The sequence below is a fragment of the Tursiops truncatus genome, chromosome 16 (assembly GCF_011762595.2).
Source record: "Tursiops truncatus isolate mTurTru1 chromosome 16, mTurTru1.mat.Y, whole genome shotgun sequence".
NCBI classification, from domain to species: Eukaryota; Metazoa; Chordata; class Mammalia; order Artiodactyla; family Delphinidae; genus Tursiops; species Tursiops truncatus.
The window spans coordinates 58,877,708-58,895,802 of NC_047049.1; the positions used below are offsets into that span (position 1 = coordinate 58,877,708).

General features: G+C 38.8%; 1 protein-coding gene across 7 annotated transcripts in view; it reads left to right on the forward strand.

Annotated features, from left to right (window-relative positions):
- Positions 1-18,095, forward strand: part of CFAP70 (cilia and flagella associated protein 70) — an 88,648-nt gene that overhangs the window by 42,423 nt on the left and 28,130 nt on the right. For 6 of the 7 annotated variants that reach the window (XM_073793468.1, XM_073793469.1, XM_033842478.2 and 3 more), the window contains 10 exons: positions 861-1,031; positions 1,952-2,032; positions 3,616-3,707; positions 6,201-6,261; positions 6,584-6,778; positions 8,822-8,953; positions 13,512-13,637; positions 15,693-15,826; positions 15,948-16,063; positions 16,262-16,486. In XM_073793468.1, the coding sequence (XP_073649569.1) occupies positions 861-1,031; positions 1,952-2,032; positions 3,616-3,707; positions 6,201-6,261; positions 6,584-6,778; positions 8,822-8,953; positions 13,512-13,637; positions 15,693-15,826; positions 15,948-16,063; positions 16,262-16,486 (1,333 nt within the window). The remainder of the gene's footprint in view (positions 1-860; positions 1,032-1,951; positions 2,033-3,615; positions 3,708-6,200; positions 6,262-6,583; positions 6,779-8,821; positions 8,954-13,511; positions 13,638-15,692; positions 15,827-15,947; positions 16,064-16,261; positions 16,487-18,095) is intronic. The other variant, XM_019936077.3, reaches the window with a different exon arrangement.

Here is an 18,095-nt window from a genome sequence, read left to right on the forward strand (position 1 = left end):
GAGATGTTAAAATTTGAAAAAGTTTGCATCTTAGAATATATGAAATACAGCAATTACTGTAGAGGTGGTAAGATTGTGAGTGATATTTACTATTTATAATTTTTCTTTAATATTGTTTGAGTGTCTTTTAGGTTTATTGAGGTATAATTGACATACAATAAATTGCATATATGTACAGTGTACAATTTAAAACTTTTGACGTAGGTTTGCATCTGTGAAACTATCACCACCATCAAGATAATGAAAATATCCATTATCCTCATCTGTTAACCTTCTCTCCCACCTCTGTCCACTCCTCCCCCTCTTTTGTTTTTTGTTTTTTTTTGGTCTTGTTTCTTTCACTTAGCATAAATTACATTTAGATTCATCCACGTTGTTTAATTTAAAAATTATTTTAAGATTCTTTTCCAGTTATTTATCTATAGTTTGAATATTCCCATACAAATTTTTACTTTAAACTTGCACTATTCTTCAAATTATAATTGATAGGCCAGTAGTATTTAGACAGATGATATTTCCTATACAGAAATAAATTCTACCACTTAAAGTTAATCTGAAATTATGTGTCAAAGTTTAAAAGCTTTCTGGTAATAAGTTATGAGACACCAAATCAAGCCAGGTTGAAAGTTCTTTTATTAATTTAAAAAACAGGGTAGGCAGCTATGTTTCTGTGATGGTTTCACCTGTTCAACAAGTACGACAAGGCAATTGTTTTTTGCTTCTCCTATCCATCTCTGATTGTACCATATTGAAATTGTCTAGAAAACTAAATGATATTAATGAATAATGTGGGTTTTTACTGAGTTTGTTTCATTTGCCTGTGAGTCATTACATTTTTTTGTTTCTTTCTTTCTTTTCAGACCAAGTGTTCATTTAGCTTGTTCCGGGATACTGGCCATCATTTGATTCAGAATAATAAAATAGGAGGAATTAATTCTCCAGTGTCCAAACCAGTTATTTCTAAGAACCTGAAAGAAGAGAAAACAGTCAAAGAAAAGGATATGGAAGCAAGGTCTAGGCCTGGGGATGTGGTAGGTTGTTGAGAAGGTGATGATTTTGCTGGTTTTGTTACATTCCAGAGGCTTGCACTGATTTCTCATTTGGTGAATTGCCTCAGTTTAGCTTGCGTTTTGATGCAACATAATGGTCCTTGCTTCTGCTATTGTGGAGACCATGTAAGAATTGAATTTTTTTTTTTTAGAAGTCAAAGAACCAGCTTTATTAATTTCTGGACAAGCTCCCCAAAGTGGAGGACTTGAGAGGGCTAGATGAATTTTTTTAATAATTAAAAAAAATTATTATTTTAAAAAATATTTATTTATTTGGCTGTGTCAGGTCTTCATTGCAGCATGTGGGATCTTTTTTTTTTTTCTTTAGTTGCAGCATGTGGAATTTTTAGTTGCGGCATGTGGGATCTTTCAGTTGCAGCATACAGGATCTTTAGTTGCAGCACATGAACTCATAGTTGCAGCATGTGGGATCTAGTTCCCTGACCAGGGATCAAACCCGGGACCCCTGCATAGGGAGCGCAGAGCCTTAGCCACTGGATCACCAGGGAAGTTCCAAGAATTGAATTTAATTTTTTAAAATTAATTAATTAATTTATTTATTTTGGCTGCGTTGGGTCTTCGTTGCTGCACCTGGGCGTTCTCTAATTGCAGCGAGCGGGGGCTACTCTTTGTTGTGTTGCGTGGGCTTCTCATCGTGGTGGCTTCTCTTGTTGTGGAGCATAGGCTCTAGGCACGCAGGCTTCAGTAATTGTGGCTCGTGGGCTCTAAAAGGTAGGGTCAGTAGTTGTGGCACACGGGCTAAGTTGCTCCACGGCATGTGGTATCTTCCCAGACCAGGGCTCGAACCCATGTCCCCTGCATTGGCAGGCAGATTCTTAACCACTGAGCCACCAGGGAAGTCCCAAGAATTGAATTTTTGAGGTGTGCTTATTTTCTTTCAGCAAGCACCTAGTATAAAATCTCAGAGCTCAGATACTCCTTTGGAAGTTGAACCCTCTCTTTGCAACAATCCAGAAGGACAGGTAACTATGCATGAAGAGTTTGAAAATTAAATTTAAATTCATCAGTCCTTTACTGAGCAAGATAGTATGATATAGTGGAAAATGCTCAGGAAAATGCTCGTTATCTGAGTAACCATCCCATATTTGCCACGACTAGTTTATGACCTTGGGTAAAATTCTTTGTCTTGTTGAGACTCTCAAAAAGGAGTGGATACCAGATTAATTTCAAGGTCCTTTCTAGCACTAAAAATTTATGTCTTTTATTAATTATGCTATATTAAGCACTATGAGAGATGCAAAGATGCATCATCTGCAGCATTTATTTGTTTGCCCTCAGGACACTCAACACTCTGGTGGGCAAAACAGACTGGTACATAACTAACTGTAAGAATCTTGATGAATGCTGTAGTAGAGGTACAAATGAAAGTGCTATGTGGCCTCAGAGGAGTCAGATGGGGCAGTCTCAGAAGACTTCAGGAAGAGGTGGTATCGAAGCTAAGTAGTGAAAGATAAAGAGAGCCCTTTGCCAAATGAATTTCAGGAGAAGAATTTCAGGGCCAGAGAACAGCTTGAGTCAAGGCACGAAGAAGGTAGCAGAATTCAGGGTACATCAATTAATTCAGTGTATGGTATAGAGAAATGAAAGTAATGGTTCTAGAAGGAGGTGATAAAGAGGACAGAGACTGAGTTGAGTTTTAGAAAGACTTTGAAAGGCTTGCTAGAAAGTTTGGGCTTCATTGTATAGATGATGAGAGACTGTTAAGCCTTATCGTAGAGACTCACACTGAAGTTTTTTAAGTCACGTAGAAAAAATACCTCATGAGTGTTTCAGAGCAGTACTCTTGCCAGGATATGGAAGAAAGAGGTTGAAGTTGTGGTAGGATCTTCAGATGTCAGTTTATAGGTTTTATTTACAGTACAGATGAGTGTTGATGACAGTTTAATCTAGGGAAGGGATTGTAGTAAAGAAAGTAAAAAACCTGTGGAGGCAGGGTGTGGAATTTGAAAGCTTTGGGGTGTTGAGGAAGAAAAGTTAAAGATAACTCAGGTTTCAAGCCTCACTTTCTGGAAAGATGACAGAATCATTAAGAGGAAAGTAAAAATAGAGATGGATATAGGGGAAATGATAAGTTCAGTTTTGGACATGTTGTATTGATAGTTAGGATGCTGGCAAGAATCTGGGTAGAAATGTCCATGAGGTTGAAGTTGATCGATGGCACTTAAGAGGGTGTGGGTGGGAATGTCAGACGGTTATGAGGTTATTTCTTCATGACTCCTGAAAGGTTTGGTAGAAGAAAGAATTGCATTCACTTGAAACAATTCCAAGAACAGTATCGAACAAATTAAACAAGACTTCAGCTGGGGTAGAAGTTTCCAAGATTAAAATTGAAAACCTTTTTCTGCAAGAGATAACCAGTGTTACTATTTCTCTTTCCAGTTATTTTTCTGTGTAAAAAATGTTTTAAGTCAGAATCACACTATATATAGTTATATACACAATTTTCTCACTTATTATATTGTGAGCATTATCTTATGTTACTAAAATTTTTTCATAAATATATGTTTTTCTGGAAAGAATAAATTAGAGAAAAATGTCTTTACAGCAATATGTAGAAGCAGGGACATACATTGTGTTGGAGATTGAGCTGGACAAAGCCTTGGTTCCAAAGCGAATGCCGGAGGAACTAGCCAGAAGGTGTGTAGCAATGGTTCTCATACTTGCTTTGCAAGACAGTTTAGGTATAAATAAAAGTAAGTCATTTTGTCCACATAAATGTAATTTTTCTTGGGCTAAGCAGCAGACAGTTTTCTGTTTTTATTTTTTCAGATAAGTTTCTTTTGTTTTCTTGTTATAAAAGCAGTATGTTGCCAATTACAAAAAAATTGAGAATTTCAAGATAGGCAAGGAAAAAAAAATCAACAAGAAAGTATCTAAAAATACCCAGATTTCTTTCTACTCACCCAGTGATAACCACTTTTAACACCTTGGTACTTATCCTTCTGGAGTTATTGTAAAGTCCCTATATTATACACACACACACACACACACACACACACACACACACGCACCCTTGTCACATGTAAATATATGTAATTTTTTAGAACTATTTTTATATTGTACCACAGTGCTTTGATTGTGTTTCTAGGAAGTTATCCATTTCATCAAGATTATCCAGTTTGTTGATGTGTAATTATTCATAGCATTCCTTTATATCCTTTTTATCTCTATAAAATGGGGAGTAATGTCTCCATATACATTCTCAATCCCTCTGCATTTCCTCCAACTCTCATGCCATTTCCCCACCAACACCCTGCACCCCAGTCCTAAGCAATCACTTATATACTTTTTTGTCTGTATGGATTTGCCAACTCTGAGACATTTCATATAAATGGAATCATACCATATGTGGTCTTCGTTGACTGACTTCTTTTATCTAACATAGTGCTGTCAAGATTCATCCAAACTGTAGCGTGTATCAGTACTTCATTTCCTTATTGTTGAGTGGTATTTTATTCTATGAATATACCACATTTTGTTTTTCTAGTCTTCAGTTGATGGACATTTGGGCAACTTATTCTTATTATAGAGTTCTATAATGATTGTATTAAAATGGAAGTCAATTCATGTGACTCCTCTGTTCAGAAACTACCAGCAACTCCCCATCACACTCTGAGTAAAAGTCAAAGGCTTTACAGTGGCCTACAAGGGCCTACATATTCTGCATATATTTTGTCCTCATTTTTTTTGGTCCAGCCAAACTGACCTCTCACTATTCCTCACACATGCCAGACACACTCTTGCACCAAGGCTTTTACACTTGTTGCTTGCTTTGCCTATAATTTCCTTACCCCAGGTACCTACATGACTTGTTTCCTCACTTCCATCAGGTCATACTCAAGTACTGTCATCTCACTGAGTCTTTCCCTGGTGAAATATGCTCCCCAACTCCACCACCCCCAGCCCCCAACATAGTGTATCTGCCTTCTTGCACTATTTTTCTCTATGGCACATATCACTAACCAATTTATGTTATTTATTGTCTATTTTCCCCGACTAAAATGTAAGCACCATGAGGGCAAGAATTTTTGTCTGCTCTGTTTAATGCTCTATCCCCAGCACCTAGAAAAGTACCTGATGGGTAATAGGCACTCAGTATATATTTTGAATAAGTGAATAACGTTGTCTCTGGAGAGGAAACTGGGTGGCTGGACAACAAGGTTGGAAGGAGACAATTTACTGTATATTGTTTCATACGTCTTAAGTTTTGAATCATGTGGATATATTATCTATTAAAATAAATAAAATTAAAATTAGGAATTATGAGCAAGGTATAAAATTACATAGGACCTATTCTCACTTTTTTTTTCTGGCCGTTCCATGCAGCTTGCAGTGTCTTAGTTCCCCAACCAGGGATTGAACCCATGCCACTGCAGCGAAAGCCCCAAGTCTTAAGCACTGGACCGCCAGGGGATTCCCCCATACACAGGACCTATTAAAGAAAAATTGAATTTGTGAATTTTTTTGTAAACTTCAAGGCAGTGTAGTATACCTCAGTAGGAATGTGAAACTGTAAGAAGAAAGAGCTAGAACTTAATTTCCTTTAGGTTCTTGTAAGAGCTCATGAAAATGGAAGGTAGAGGTTTTGGCATAAGTAGTTTGACTGTGATAAAATATATTTTCTTATTCACCATAAAGTTTGATATCATTACTGTAGTTTAATGCAGTCTTATAAATTATGACCAAGAGTACACATTTTGTCCTGTTGGAAAGGAAAGAAAAGCTTTCACTTGCCTGTACCATTTATATTTCCAAAACTTTGTGCTTTCAGAGACTCTACTGAGTACATATAAAGTCGTTAACACCCATCTCTTTCTAACCCCTGAGTCCAGCAGCTTGTGTACAACAGTTTAAAAAAATGTGTAAGGGTAAAGCCAGGGCTCAAATTAGCCAGAAGTGCAACTTAGCTACTTTCCAGCTAGCTGCTTAGTGGCCTTTCTTCTTGTCTAGTCCACAGCCATACACTGTTCTGAGGTTCACGTCGAGGTTCTTACATGAAAGAATAGCTCAGTGCTCAAGTGTGATGGGCAACTGACCTTAGATCTCCCTCGCCTAGACCTTAAGAGGTGGGAAATAAAAGAACATAAATCTGAATATAATAAAGTTTTGTTTTGTTTTTTTCTGATACAGGGTCAAGGAAATGATACCTCCAAGGCCGCCTCTTACCCGTCGGACGGGAGGAGCTCAGAAGGCAAGTACAAAAGCCAAGGTGAAACTCTAAGATGTTGAGTACACCCATGTGAAAATAATGCATGGGCTCTTCAGTATGTTTTCCAGAAGGGGTGAGAAATTGTAGCTTCACATATTTTCCTTCCTGCTTCTATTTGTGACCAGTGGCATTCAGTGAAGAGTATACAGTGTTTAATCTTTGGCTGATGGTTTCTGAGCTGGGAAGAAAAGGGCAATTTATACCTAAAGTATTATTGAATGTAAAGCCCAATCCAGTTTCAGACTTCCATTCCACGTCTTGACCTCTTTGAGGCCTCTTTACCAGACATTTTGTATTTTTCTAGGCGGTGAGTGACTACCACATGCAGATCAAGAACATTTCTAGAGCCATTCTGAATGAGTATCACAGGATGTTTGGAAAACAGGCAGTCAAAGTGGGGAGTGATCTGGATAGTGAAACCCTGGAGGAGCAGAAGTGCCAGCTCAACTATGAACTTAATTGCTCTGGAAAATACTTTGCTTTCAAAGAACAACTCAAGGTAAATATTAATTTATTTAATGATTCCATGGATTTTTATGAAGCATCTTCTCTACATACCTAGTTATTTTTTCTCTGGTTATGTTCAGCTGTGCTCTACCTTTCTTGCTGTTGGTGCAAAGAGCTATGTTCTCTAGGATAGAATGTCTGGAGACATCCTTCCACTCCTGTAGAGGCTTGGAATGGTTCAGTATCTGTCCTGAGTGTAAGCTTTTAAGAAACTAATTCTTCACTTGAAGTAGGCCAGATTTGGGGCCAGATTTCGTGTTGCACTAGCAGGCAGAAACTCTGTACCTGGTATTGATTCCATGACTAATTATCTCTGTCTCCCATTACAAACCTTTTCCTAGTCCATAGAATCACTAAGATTTGAGAAATATTTACTTAATAATAATTTCCCAAATAATAATGGCTAACATTTATTGAGTATTTGTTGTATACCAGACAAATTTTTAAATGCTTCATACTTTACTAATTTAATCCTCACAACAACCCTATGAGATAGGTACCCCCATTTTACAGATGGAGAATTGCAACATTAGTTGGTTAAATAATTTGCTCAAGATCACAGAGCTAGTAAAGGTCAAAGACGGGGTGTCTTTGGTCACCCCGTCAAAGGTCAAAGGTCAAATTCAGGCAGTCTGGCTCCAGACTCACATTCTCATCTGCTACACTGCACTGCCTCTCTATGTACATTTACTATGTGCCCTATACTATACCAAACAGATACGAAGAAAGCACGTGGAAGTAACAAAGGGAAAAACAGCTGATATCCATGGAGGCAAGAGGCTATTCTCAGGTGGCATAGTCACATCTCAGTTGTGTCTCAAGTGACCTTACCACTCTGAGCCTCAATTCTTTGCCTAACAATGAGGGAGGATATTAATATGATCACATGGGGTCATTATTAGAATTAAATAAGATAATGCATGGAAAGTGCTTAGTACAAAGCCTGGCAATAATGTTAACTTAGGGGAGAAAAAAGAAGATGCTGTCCTGGCTATAGCAATGTTATTTGTACAACATTTTAAATTTCATCGCCTGTTATTTCTCTTTGGCTTCTCAATCATCTTCTGAAGTAAGATAGGAATACCAGGAGTACATATCCATTTAACAAATGAGGAAACTGAAGTACCAAGTGTAAAATAATTTATGAGGTTGCACAGTGGCAGGATTAGAACCAGGATTCCATTCTCCAAACTCTCAAATCAGGCCTTTCTCCTTTTCTCCCTTGAATCATGTGGCCACCATGAGAAATGTAATGCATAAACATAATGCTAAGGTTTTTTTTGCTTTATGGCTCTCTTCACAAAGTATGAATCCTGCATTGACCATATTGGTGATGATGGTGATGAGTCTGTCATACAGAGTGAAGTAAGTCAGAAAGAGAAAGACAAATACCGTATGCTAACACATACATATGGAATTTAAGAAAAAAGAATGTCATGAAGAACCTAGGGGTAAGACAGGAATAAAGACACAGACCTACTGGAGAATGGACTGGAGGATATGGGGAGGGGGAAGGGTGAGCTGTGACAAAGCGAGAGAGAGGCATGGACATATATACACTACCAAACATAAAGTAGAAATCTAGTGGGAAGCAGCCGCATAGCACAGAGACATCAGCTCGGTGCTTTGTGACCGCCTGGAGGGGTGGGATAGGGAGGGTGGGAGGGAGGGAGATGCAAGAGGGAAGAGATATGAGAACATATGTATATGTATAACTGATTCACTTTGTTATAAAGCAGAAACTAACACACCATTGTAAAGCAATTATACCCCAATAAAGATGTTAAAAAAAAAATGCACCCACACACACACACACACACACACACACACACACACACACACACACGAAAAAGAAAAGCCATGTGGAGTATGTTGATTGGGGGAAAATCAGAGAACCAATAGTCTAGCAGTCACCAGGGAAAATCAATCACCTCCTGGAGTTCTGATGAGCCTTAGATCAGAAACTCAAGGGAGGCCTGTGCTGTTAGCATGGTGCTAGACTGCGTTATCAGATGGTGATATGTGTCTCTTGCAGCATGCTGTGGTAAAGATTGTGAGAGAGAAGTACTTGAAGACAACAGCATTTGAAAGCCAAGAGGAGCTGCAGAAATTTATTAGTGAGCTCTACGTTTTCTTGGTGGATCAGATGCATGTGGCCTTAAATCAAGTAGGTGCTTCAGAGCTAAAAACCCTTCCTTTTCTCTGTAGGTCATCAGGGTCTCCTCTAAATGATTCCTTCCTTTCTTGCTTCTTTTCTTCCTTAATTCCACAAACATTTTTTGGGGTGTCTGCTCTGTGCTAGGCATTGAAAACACAAAGATGAATAAGAAACTGCCTAAGTTATAAGACTAATTTTAGGGAAAATAAGGGGATATCCTCTTTTAACTTCATAGAAATATTAATTTCATAACTCATAAATTTGATGGATAAAAAATAAATAAAATCAGCTATGTAAATTGTGGAAAAAAATTATCATTCTATTTATTCTGTGAATGTGTGCAGTTCTCAACTTTTTCTTCAAGACTGACAATCAAAACAAAGAAAAACTATGAGTTTTCAGATATTATACTTGAATGACAATGACACTTCATATATGCCTTTTCTATCTGACTGGTCTCCTCCCACTTGTCTGTTTATATTTGTACATCGTACATCTTGCCTTCATTTGCTCATTTTTTATGTATGCAGTTGTGGTTTGTTTGAAAACAAAGACAAAATCAAAGTGTTTTTGTCCCCCTGGTAGTCTGTAACCAGCTGTGCATCCTCAAAGCCTCTATTCTTTTTTTTTGTTAAAGGAAAGGGTGGATTTTTTTTTTTTTTTGGCCTCGTTGGGGCTTCGTTGATGCGCAAGGGCTTTCTCTAGTTGCAGTGAGTGGGGGCTACTCTTCATTGCAGTGCGTGGGCTTTTCATTGCAGTGGCTTCTCTTGCTGTGGAGCACGGGCTCTAGGCATGTGGGCTTCAGTAGTTGCAGCACACGGGCTCAATAGTTGCGTTATGCGGGCCTTCGAGTGCACATGCTTCAGTAGTTGTGGCGCGTGGGCCCAGTAGTCGTGACATGCAGGCTCTAGGGCGCATGGGCTCAGTAATTGTGGCTCGCCGGCTCTAGAGCACAGGCTCAGTAGTTGTGGTGCACAGGCTTAGTTGATCTGCGGCATGTAGGATCTTCCTGGACCAGGGATCGAATCTGTGTCCCCTGCATTGGCAGGCGGATTCTTAACTGCACTGTGCCACCAGGGAAGTCCCTCAAAGTCTCTATTCTATTTGTTCTTTCCTTCACTGTTTTTTTCTTCTCGGCCACCGTCACTTTTTCTTTTACCTGTTCAGCCTTCCTGAAAGAGGTAGGAGTGTCCAGTATCCTAGGGTTAAGAGAACAATCCTGCACAGATGATTTGGATGATTTGATTTGGAAAGCAATTGAGAACTGAGCATGAGATGGTAATTACTGTTGCCTTATGTCCCCAAGGAGCCCCTGTCTAGTAGAGGAGAGAGGCACAAAATACAAATAACTGCAGTAGAGTGAGGTAAGTGCTGTGACAAAGGTGTGTCCGTGGTAGAGCAGGTTAGGGGATGCCTAAAGAAAGTATCAACTTCACCCTGAGATCCACAGAGGAGCTGTGACTCGACCTGGGCCTTGAAGGCTAAAAAGAAGCTCACCAGGTAGATGTTTTAGAGCATTTGAGTCATAGAGAACATCATAAAGGCTTAGAAGCTTGGAAGAATATGGCATGTACAGAAACTGCATATAGTTCAGGAGCAGAGGTTGAAGTGGTTGAGTGACAGAGAAAATGGCGATGAAGCCAGGGATCAGTTCCTGGTAGGGGAGCTAGGAGCGTGGATGGAGGCCTTATATGCCACACAAAGAAGTTTTGGCTTTTTCCCTTATTAGCGGTTAGATGCAATAAAATTAATTATTTTATACTGGGAAATAAAATGATTAGATTTACATTTTACAAAAAGCACTCTGATAGCAGTTAGAGGTGGTGAACTGGTAATGTTAACCAGTTAGAGGTTAGAGGTGGTGAACTGGTGATGTTAACTGGTTATTACATACTAAGGAGGAAAAGAGAGCAAAGATTCTTAAGTTTAAGTCTCAGTGACTGGGTAGTTGGCAATACCATTGACTAGGACAAGAAATACAACATAAGCAAATTTGGTGGAAGGCAAGTGATGTTGAATTCAGTTTTAAACATTGACTCTTGTGGGGTTTTGCTCAAGAGAGAGATCTGGGCTAGAGATTAGATTTGGGAGCCTTGAGTATATAGATGCTAGTCAAACTGTGGTCATAGATGAAGCTGCCAAGAAAAGCACGAGTAGAGAGAAAAGCAAGCTGGTGGCAAAACCCTAGGAAACACCAACATTTAAGGGATGGATGAGTAAAAGAATTAATAAAGGAGGCAAGTAAATTGTTGAAAAGGCAAAAGACCCAGAAGACAGTGGTATTTCAGGATCTAAGGGAAGAAAATTTTAAGAAGAAAAAATGGTCACCATTGTCAAATACTCTGAGGAGTTCAAGAAAAACAAGATCTGGGGTAGGGGGAGGGGAGATTGGAGAAAGGAGGTCAAAAGGTACAAATTTCCAATTACAAGATAAATAAGTACTAGGGAGGTAATGTACAGTATGAGGACTATAGTTAACACTGCTGTGTGGTATATATGAAAACTGTTGAGAGTAAATCCTGAGTTCTCATTACAAGGACAAATTTTTTTTTCTTTTTTTGCTTTCTCTTTTTATTGTATCTATATGAGATGATGAACACTAACTAAACTTTCTGCAGTAGTAATTTCACAATATATGTTAAGTCAATATATGCGTATACAGTGATATATGTCAGTTATATCTTGATAAACCTGGGGAAAAAAGAAAAAAATCTGAAAGGTTTTTATTGGATTTGGCAATAAGGAGGTTGTTGTTACCTTTACAGAGCAGTTTCATTGGGCTAATGATGTGGATTCAAATGATAATGAATTGAAGAGTAAATGAGTGATTAGGAAGCAGGTGGAATATTAATTCAGGAAGTTGGAAGATGAAGGGAAGAAGTAGGAAAGCAGTAGCTAGAAATTAGAGATTTTCTTTTTTTTTTTTTTTGCCGTACGCGGGCCTCTCACTGTTGTGGCCTCTCCCGTTGCGGAGCACAGGCTCCAGACGTGCAGGCTCAGCGGCCATGGCTCACGGGCCCAGCCGCTCCGCGGCATGTGGGATCTTCCCGGACCGGGGCACGGAAGCACCGGGGCTTCCGTGTTCCCTGCATCGGCAGGCGGACTCTCAACCAATGCGCAACCAGGGAAGCCCGAGACTTTCTTTTTAAGATGGAAAAGTCTTTAGAACATCCACAGGTTTAGGAAGAGTCAGCAGACTGGGAGAAGTTGAAAAGAAACAATTCAGGTGTAGGATTCAAAAGCTGAGGGGTTTTTTGCCTAATGATTTCTATTTCTTCTGCGAAGTAACGCGTTTACTGAAAGTGAAGGGGTAAGAGTTGAATGAAAAGCTTGAAGAAAATTTAGATACTGCACAGCATTATGAAAAATGTTGCTGAACAAGGACAAATACATAGATTGCTGAGAGCATTAAAGGCCTTCAGCTAAAGCTGCATGCAGTTTTCTTCAGGATCAGTTAGCAGCTCCTGTCTAAGAATGAAGAAATCCGATTGTAGGATTGTTTTAATTTGGGAGTTTTCCGGGCAAGTGCAGGAAAAGGACAAGGATGCCCAGAACTTGAGTGTGCTGGTGAGAGAGTAGTATGAGTAGAAATCATGAGGTCCAGGCTTATGCATTTGGGAAATGATCAGCATATTGGAAGTCAGAGAGGAGTTTTAAGGGGACTAAATGACAAGAAGGGAGAAGGCTTGCAATGTGGGTTTGGGGAGTGGATATTAGAGGTATAATATTTCTGGTTTGGGCATGGCAGTGTGTTGCTGTAGGGATTTGGAGGTCAAAGTCACCAAAATTAAAAAGAACAAAGAACAGAGGCATTAATCAATGATCAAAAGCTTACTTTGGCCCATCTCAAATTTAGCTTTACTCTTCACATTCCTTAGTAACTCGACTTGTTCAAGTCAGTGGTATTATTTTTATTTGTAGTTAAAGAATTTGGTGGGGTGGGGTGGGGGTCTTCCCTGGCCATAGCGTCTGGCCCAAGAGATTACTTGTTATTACCAGACTTGGTTTCCTATCTGGGTATATAGGATATATTATTTTTCCTTCTACCTTTCTGGCTATTTCTAAAATGTCTCCTTTGTAGAATCTATCTGTCTATATATCCCACTGAAAACGTAGATGTAGCTGCCAAAGATTTACCCTGGGCTCGTGTTTTCTTGATGTTTAAAGACTCTAGCTAGTTCTTGCCAACCCTTTTCATGTCATGACACCTAAAAAATGATAATATTTGTCTGTACACTAGAGAAAGTGAAAGAAGCTGTTTGAGGTTAGAAGTGACTTAGGGATTCTGGCTGCCCTAAGGGTTGAAGAGAGCAGTTGTGCCCTGAATAATTTTTTACTCACTTCCATGAGCTTAGACTGTTGGTACTCAGATCCCTGAGATTCTATTTCACCCTTGATATTAATCCTTTGGTTCACTCTCACTCTCTTAGTGTATTGGCAAGACTGTATGAAACCTCAATATCATTTTTGACATCTTGACTAGAGTCTCACATTTGGTTTATTCTTATAAAACTTCTCTACTTGTAATTGCTTCATTTCGTCTGCCTAATATCTTGATGATGACAAGGCCATGCCAGATGATGTCCAAGGCACTCCTTCAACCATTTATACCAGCAGTGAACAGCTTCGACTCTTTGCATTTGAAGCAGAAGTCAATGAGAACTATGAAATGGCAACAGTGTACTATGAAGAGGTAATTAAACATCTTTCTGGTGGTTGTCATTACTGCTATTTGTACAATATGGGTATAATAAAGAGTAGTTTCTGATTGTTTAAAATCCAACCTTATTGGTGAAAGGATAGACACATAGATCAATAAAACAGAGTCCAAATATAGGTGCACACAAATAAGGCCATTATATTTTCAACAAAGTTGTTTACAAATTCAATGCAGAAAGGATAGTCTTTTCAAAAAATTGTGTTAGAACAGTTGGTTATCCATATGCAGAAAATGAACCTCGAGAGGCAGAGATCAAGATGACAAAGTAAGAGGGCATGAAACTCACTTCCCCACCACGAACACATTAAAAATACATCTACATGTAGAACAATTCTCAGTGAAAACTAACTGGAAACTGGCAGAAGGACTCCTGTACAACCAAGGCTCTGAGAAAGATACACACACAATTGAGTAGAAGGGGAAGAAAAGTAGAAGGGGAGATCTGGTTAGGATCTGTGCCCCTCGGAGGGGACTCAGAGGAAAGGGGAGATTGCACTGGTGTATACCCACACTGGGGAGTAAGTAGGTCAAGCCACAGACTGGGTATCCCAGTCCTGGGTTCCTATGCAGAGGAGACAAGCCACCTTGGCTGGTTGGAGGACTGCTGGGACGGATAAAAAGGCTGGAGAAGCCTGGACTCCGCTCCTGAGGGGTGCAAGCGTCCTGGCTTGCCCTTGAGGCAAGGCAGAGATAGGTCTGCCCTACTGGCTGCCAGGTTTCCCATGGCTGCCTCACCACGCACCTGGGCCCAGGCCAAGCCAATGTTCCAGCCCCACTTAGACCATGCCACAGCAGCATTGGATCTGGGGACCACAACCAGGGAAAAGACTCGACCCTGGGTTGCATCTGAGAAGAGCCACTGATGCCTACACAGGCAGTGCATTGGACCTCTGTATGCACATGGGCCCCAGTTGCTTCAGGACACCCCTCCTCTGGTGCAAAGGTTTTGGTGTGGGGAGAGGGGAAAATGTGTACTTAATGGGAACATAGCCAGCTGGAGGAAAAATCAAATCCAATGTTGTGAAGCTATTGCCCTGTTTTCTTCTCAGAGTTTTATAGTTTTAGGTCTTACATTTAAGTTTTTGATTCATTTGAGTTATTTTTGGTATATGGTATTAGGTAAGGGTCCAACTTCAATCTTTGCATGTGGATATCCAGTTTTCTTAGCACAGTTTGCTTAAAAGACCGTCCTTTCCCTATTGAATGGTCTTGTCACCTTTGTCAAAAGTGATTTGACCATATATGCTACGATTTATTTCTGGGCTCTCTGTTCTATTCCCTTGGTCTCTATGTCTGTCTTTATACCAGTATCAGGCTGATTACTATAGCTTTATAAGTTTTGAAATCAGGAAGTGTGGGTCTTCCAGTTTTGCTCTTTTTTAACATTGCTTTGGATATTCAGGGTCCCTTAAGATTCCATATGAACTTTAGAATGGGCTTTTATATTTCTGCAAAACACAGCATTGGAATTTTGATAGATATTGCATTGAATCTGTAAATTGCTTTGGACTGTATGATATCTTAACAATATTAAGTCTTGCAATCTGTGAACATGGAATGTATTTCCATTTGTTTATGTCTTCTTTAATTTCTTTCAGCAATGTTTTATAGTTTTAACTCATTATGAGTTGCTTTTATTATTACGTATTTGTGGATAAGCTTATGTTTGCATTCTCAAGACTGTGACAGAAATGATTATATGTAAATCTTTAAAATGAAATATAAAATGAACCTTTTGGTTCCCAAGTAATTGGATGAGCGTATGATGACCAGAACACTGACACTAGGAAGCAATGAGTTGAGGATTCATTTTTTACATTATTTCATCAAATATTTATTGACCACATACTATAAGCCAGAGAAGTGACTGTTCTAGGCATTTGGACTGTTCTATGACTTCTTAGTCATAGTTTCTACTTTCATAGAGCTTATAGTATTTATGGAGTGCTTACTGTGTGATGTTGTGTGCATAAAGAATATGACATAGCGTCACAATAACCTTGGTCCTCCTGATGTTTCATGTGATAGAGGTTGGTTCGTGAGCCCCAGAACCTGGAGCACTGGCTGGACTACGGTGCCTTCTGCCTCCTAACTGAAGACAATATCAAAGCACAAGAGTGTTTTCGGAAAGCCCTTTCCCTGAACCAGAATCATATCCACAGGTATGGTTGGAAGGGAGATAAGGAATGAGTAGGAGCAGATAAGCTTCTATATGAAATTGTCTTCGTTCCATGACTGTGACATGGGACCATGTTGTTAATCATATTGGTGGTCTTTTCTCAGCTTGTTGCTGTGTGGTGTCCTGGCTGTCCTGATGGAGAACTATGAACAGGCAGAAATTTTCTTTGAAGATGCTACTTGCTTGGAGCCAACTAATGTTGTAGCCTGGACTTTACTTGGTTTGATATTTTCCTGTGATATGAATGTGTTTTCTTTCATTAGAAGATTTTCCCTTTCTCTTTCCACTCTTAAATGGCTCATTGTGTAGTTCTTAAACTTTAGTAAAAGTGTGGGAAATTTAAGTGAAATGTTGTCATTCTTCAGCATATGATGGTGGGAAATTAGTCACATTTATTTCAACATCTTTTTTTCTTCAGGCTTGTACTATGAAATTCAAAACAATGATATTCGAATGGAAATGGCATTTCATGAAGCCTTCAAACAGCTTCAGGCACGAGTGCTTCAGGCACAAGTTACAAAGCAGAGGAGCACCGGTACTGTGGAGTATGTTGAAGAAGGAGGGAAAGACGACTCCTGTTTAGGCCCTTGGGGAATAACCAGTGGTTCTTCTACAGCAGCAGTCAAGGTGGAAGTCCCAGCAGGTAGGACCAGGGAGATGATGAGTGGCTATTGGAAAAAATTACTGGCCTTATGAGTAGGACCTGGCACATAGTAGGTACTCAGTAAATAGCTGTTAAATGAATGAGAAGGTGGAGTTTTGAGTTGTTCCAGGGATACCAGGAAAGAGTCCTTCTAAGTGTTTCCTCATTCATGTGACAGAAAGTTGGAAGCTTCTACTTGTTGCTATTCAGTTTTTTGAGACTTAGAGAATTTACTGTCTCTGTGTATCCCTAAAAGGGGTATCATTTTAGCTGAGTAAATTTCATTCTTTTTCCCCTCACTCTCTTCCCCAGTATGTAAGGTCCCATTCTTGTGATTGTTAAATTTATTTGTTTATTTATACACTGTATTTTTTTCCTGTTCTTCATTGACATTCTCCTTTCCTCCACTTTAGGAAATCAGTCATTCTAATGTATTTAATGTGTATATTTTTGTTTATGTGTTTCTTCCATATGTTATTTTATTTATAAGTTATTGTACATTGTTATTTTGTGAACATGTATTTTCAACAGTTTGAGGTATAATGGACATTTCATAAACTGCACATATTTAATGTACAATTTGATGTTTTGACATATGAACACACCCATGGAAACATCACCACAATCAAGATAATGAACATATCCCAAATCCCCCAAACTTCCCTTGTGCCCATTTGTAATCTCTTTCTCTTGCTCCTATTTCCAGTCAACTTTCTGTCACTATAGATGAGTTTGCATATTCTATCACTGTAGATGAGTTTGCATATTCTAGAATTTTAGAATTAAACAGAATCACACAGTATATACTCTTTTTTGTCTGACTTCTTCCATTAAGCCTAATTATTTTGAGTTTCAAACATGTTGTTGCCCATATCAGTAGTTCGTCATTTTTTATTTCTAAATAGTATCCTGATGTACAGAGATACCACGGTATGTTTATTTAGTCACCTGTTGATATATATTTGGGTTGTTTCTAGTTTGGGACTATTAAAATAAAGCTGCTATGGATATTTGTGTACAAGTCTTTGTATAGACATATACTTTCATTATCTTGGGTAAATATTTAGAAGTTGAATAGCTGGGACCCTTGGTTATCTAACAGTATGTTTTTTATTTTCTAAATATTTGGGGATTTTTCCAGATGTCTTTGTTTTTTATTTCTAATTTAATTTCATTGTGATTAGAAAATGTGCTTTGCATGATTTGAATCCTTTTAAATTTATTTGGACTTGTTTTATGGTCTAGTGTTTGATCTGTCTTGATCCCATATACACTTGAAAAGAGTGTGTATTCTGCTGTCATTGAGTGGAGTGCTCTATAAGTAGGTTTAATTAGTTGATTGTGTTGTTCAACTCTCCAAATGCTTTGTAGTTTTGTGCCTTTGAAGTTTTGTTTAAATAGTTCTTGCCTCAAGTCACATTTTCTTCAATTAACTTTATAATATTAGTTTTACATTTAGATCATTTTAAAAATTTATTTTTATTATTTTATTTATTTATTTTTGGCCGCCTTGGGTCCTCGTTGCTGTACGTGGGCTTTCTCTAGTAGCAGTGAGCGGGGGCTACTCTTCATTGCAGCATGCGGGCTTCTCATTGTGGTGGCTTCTCTT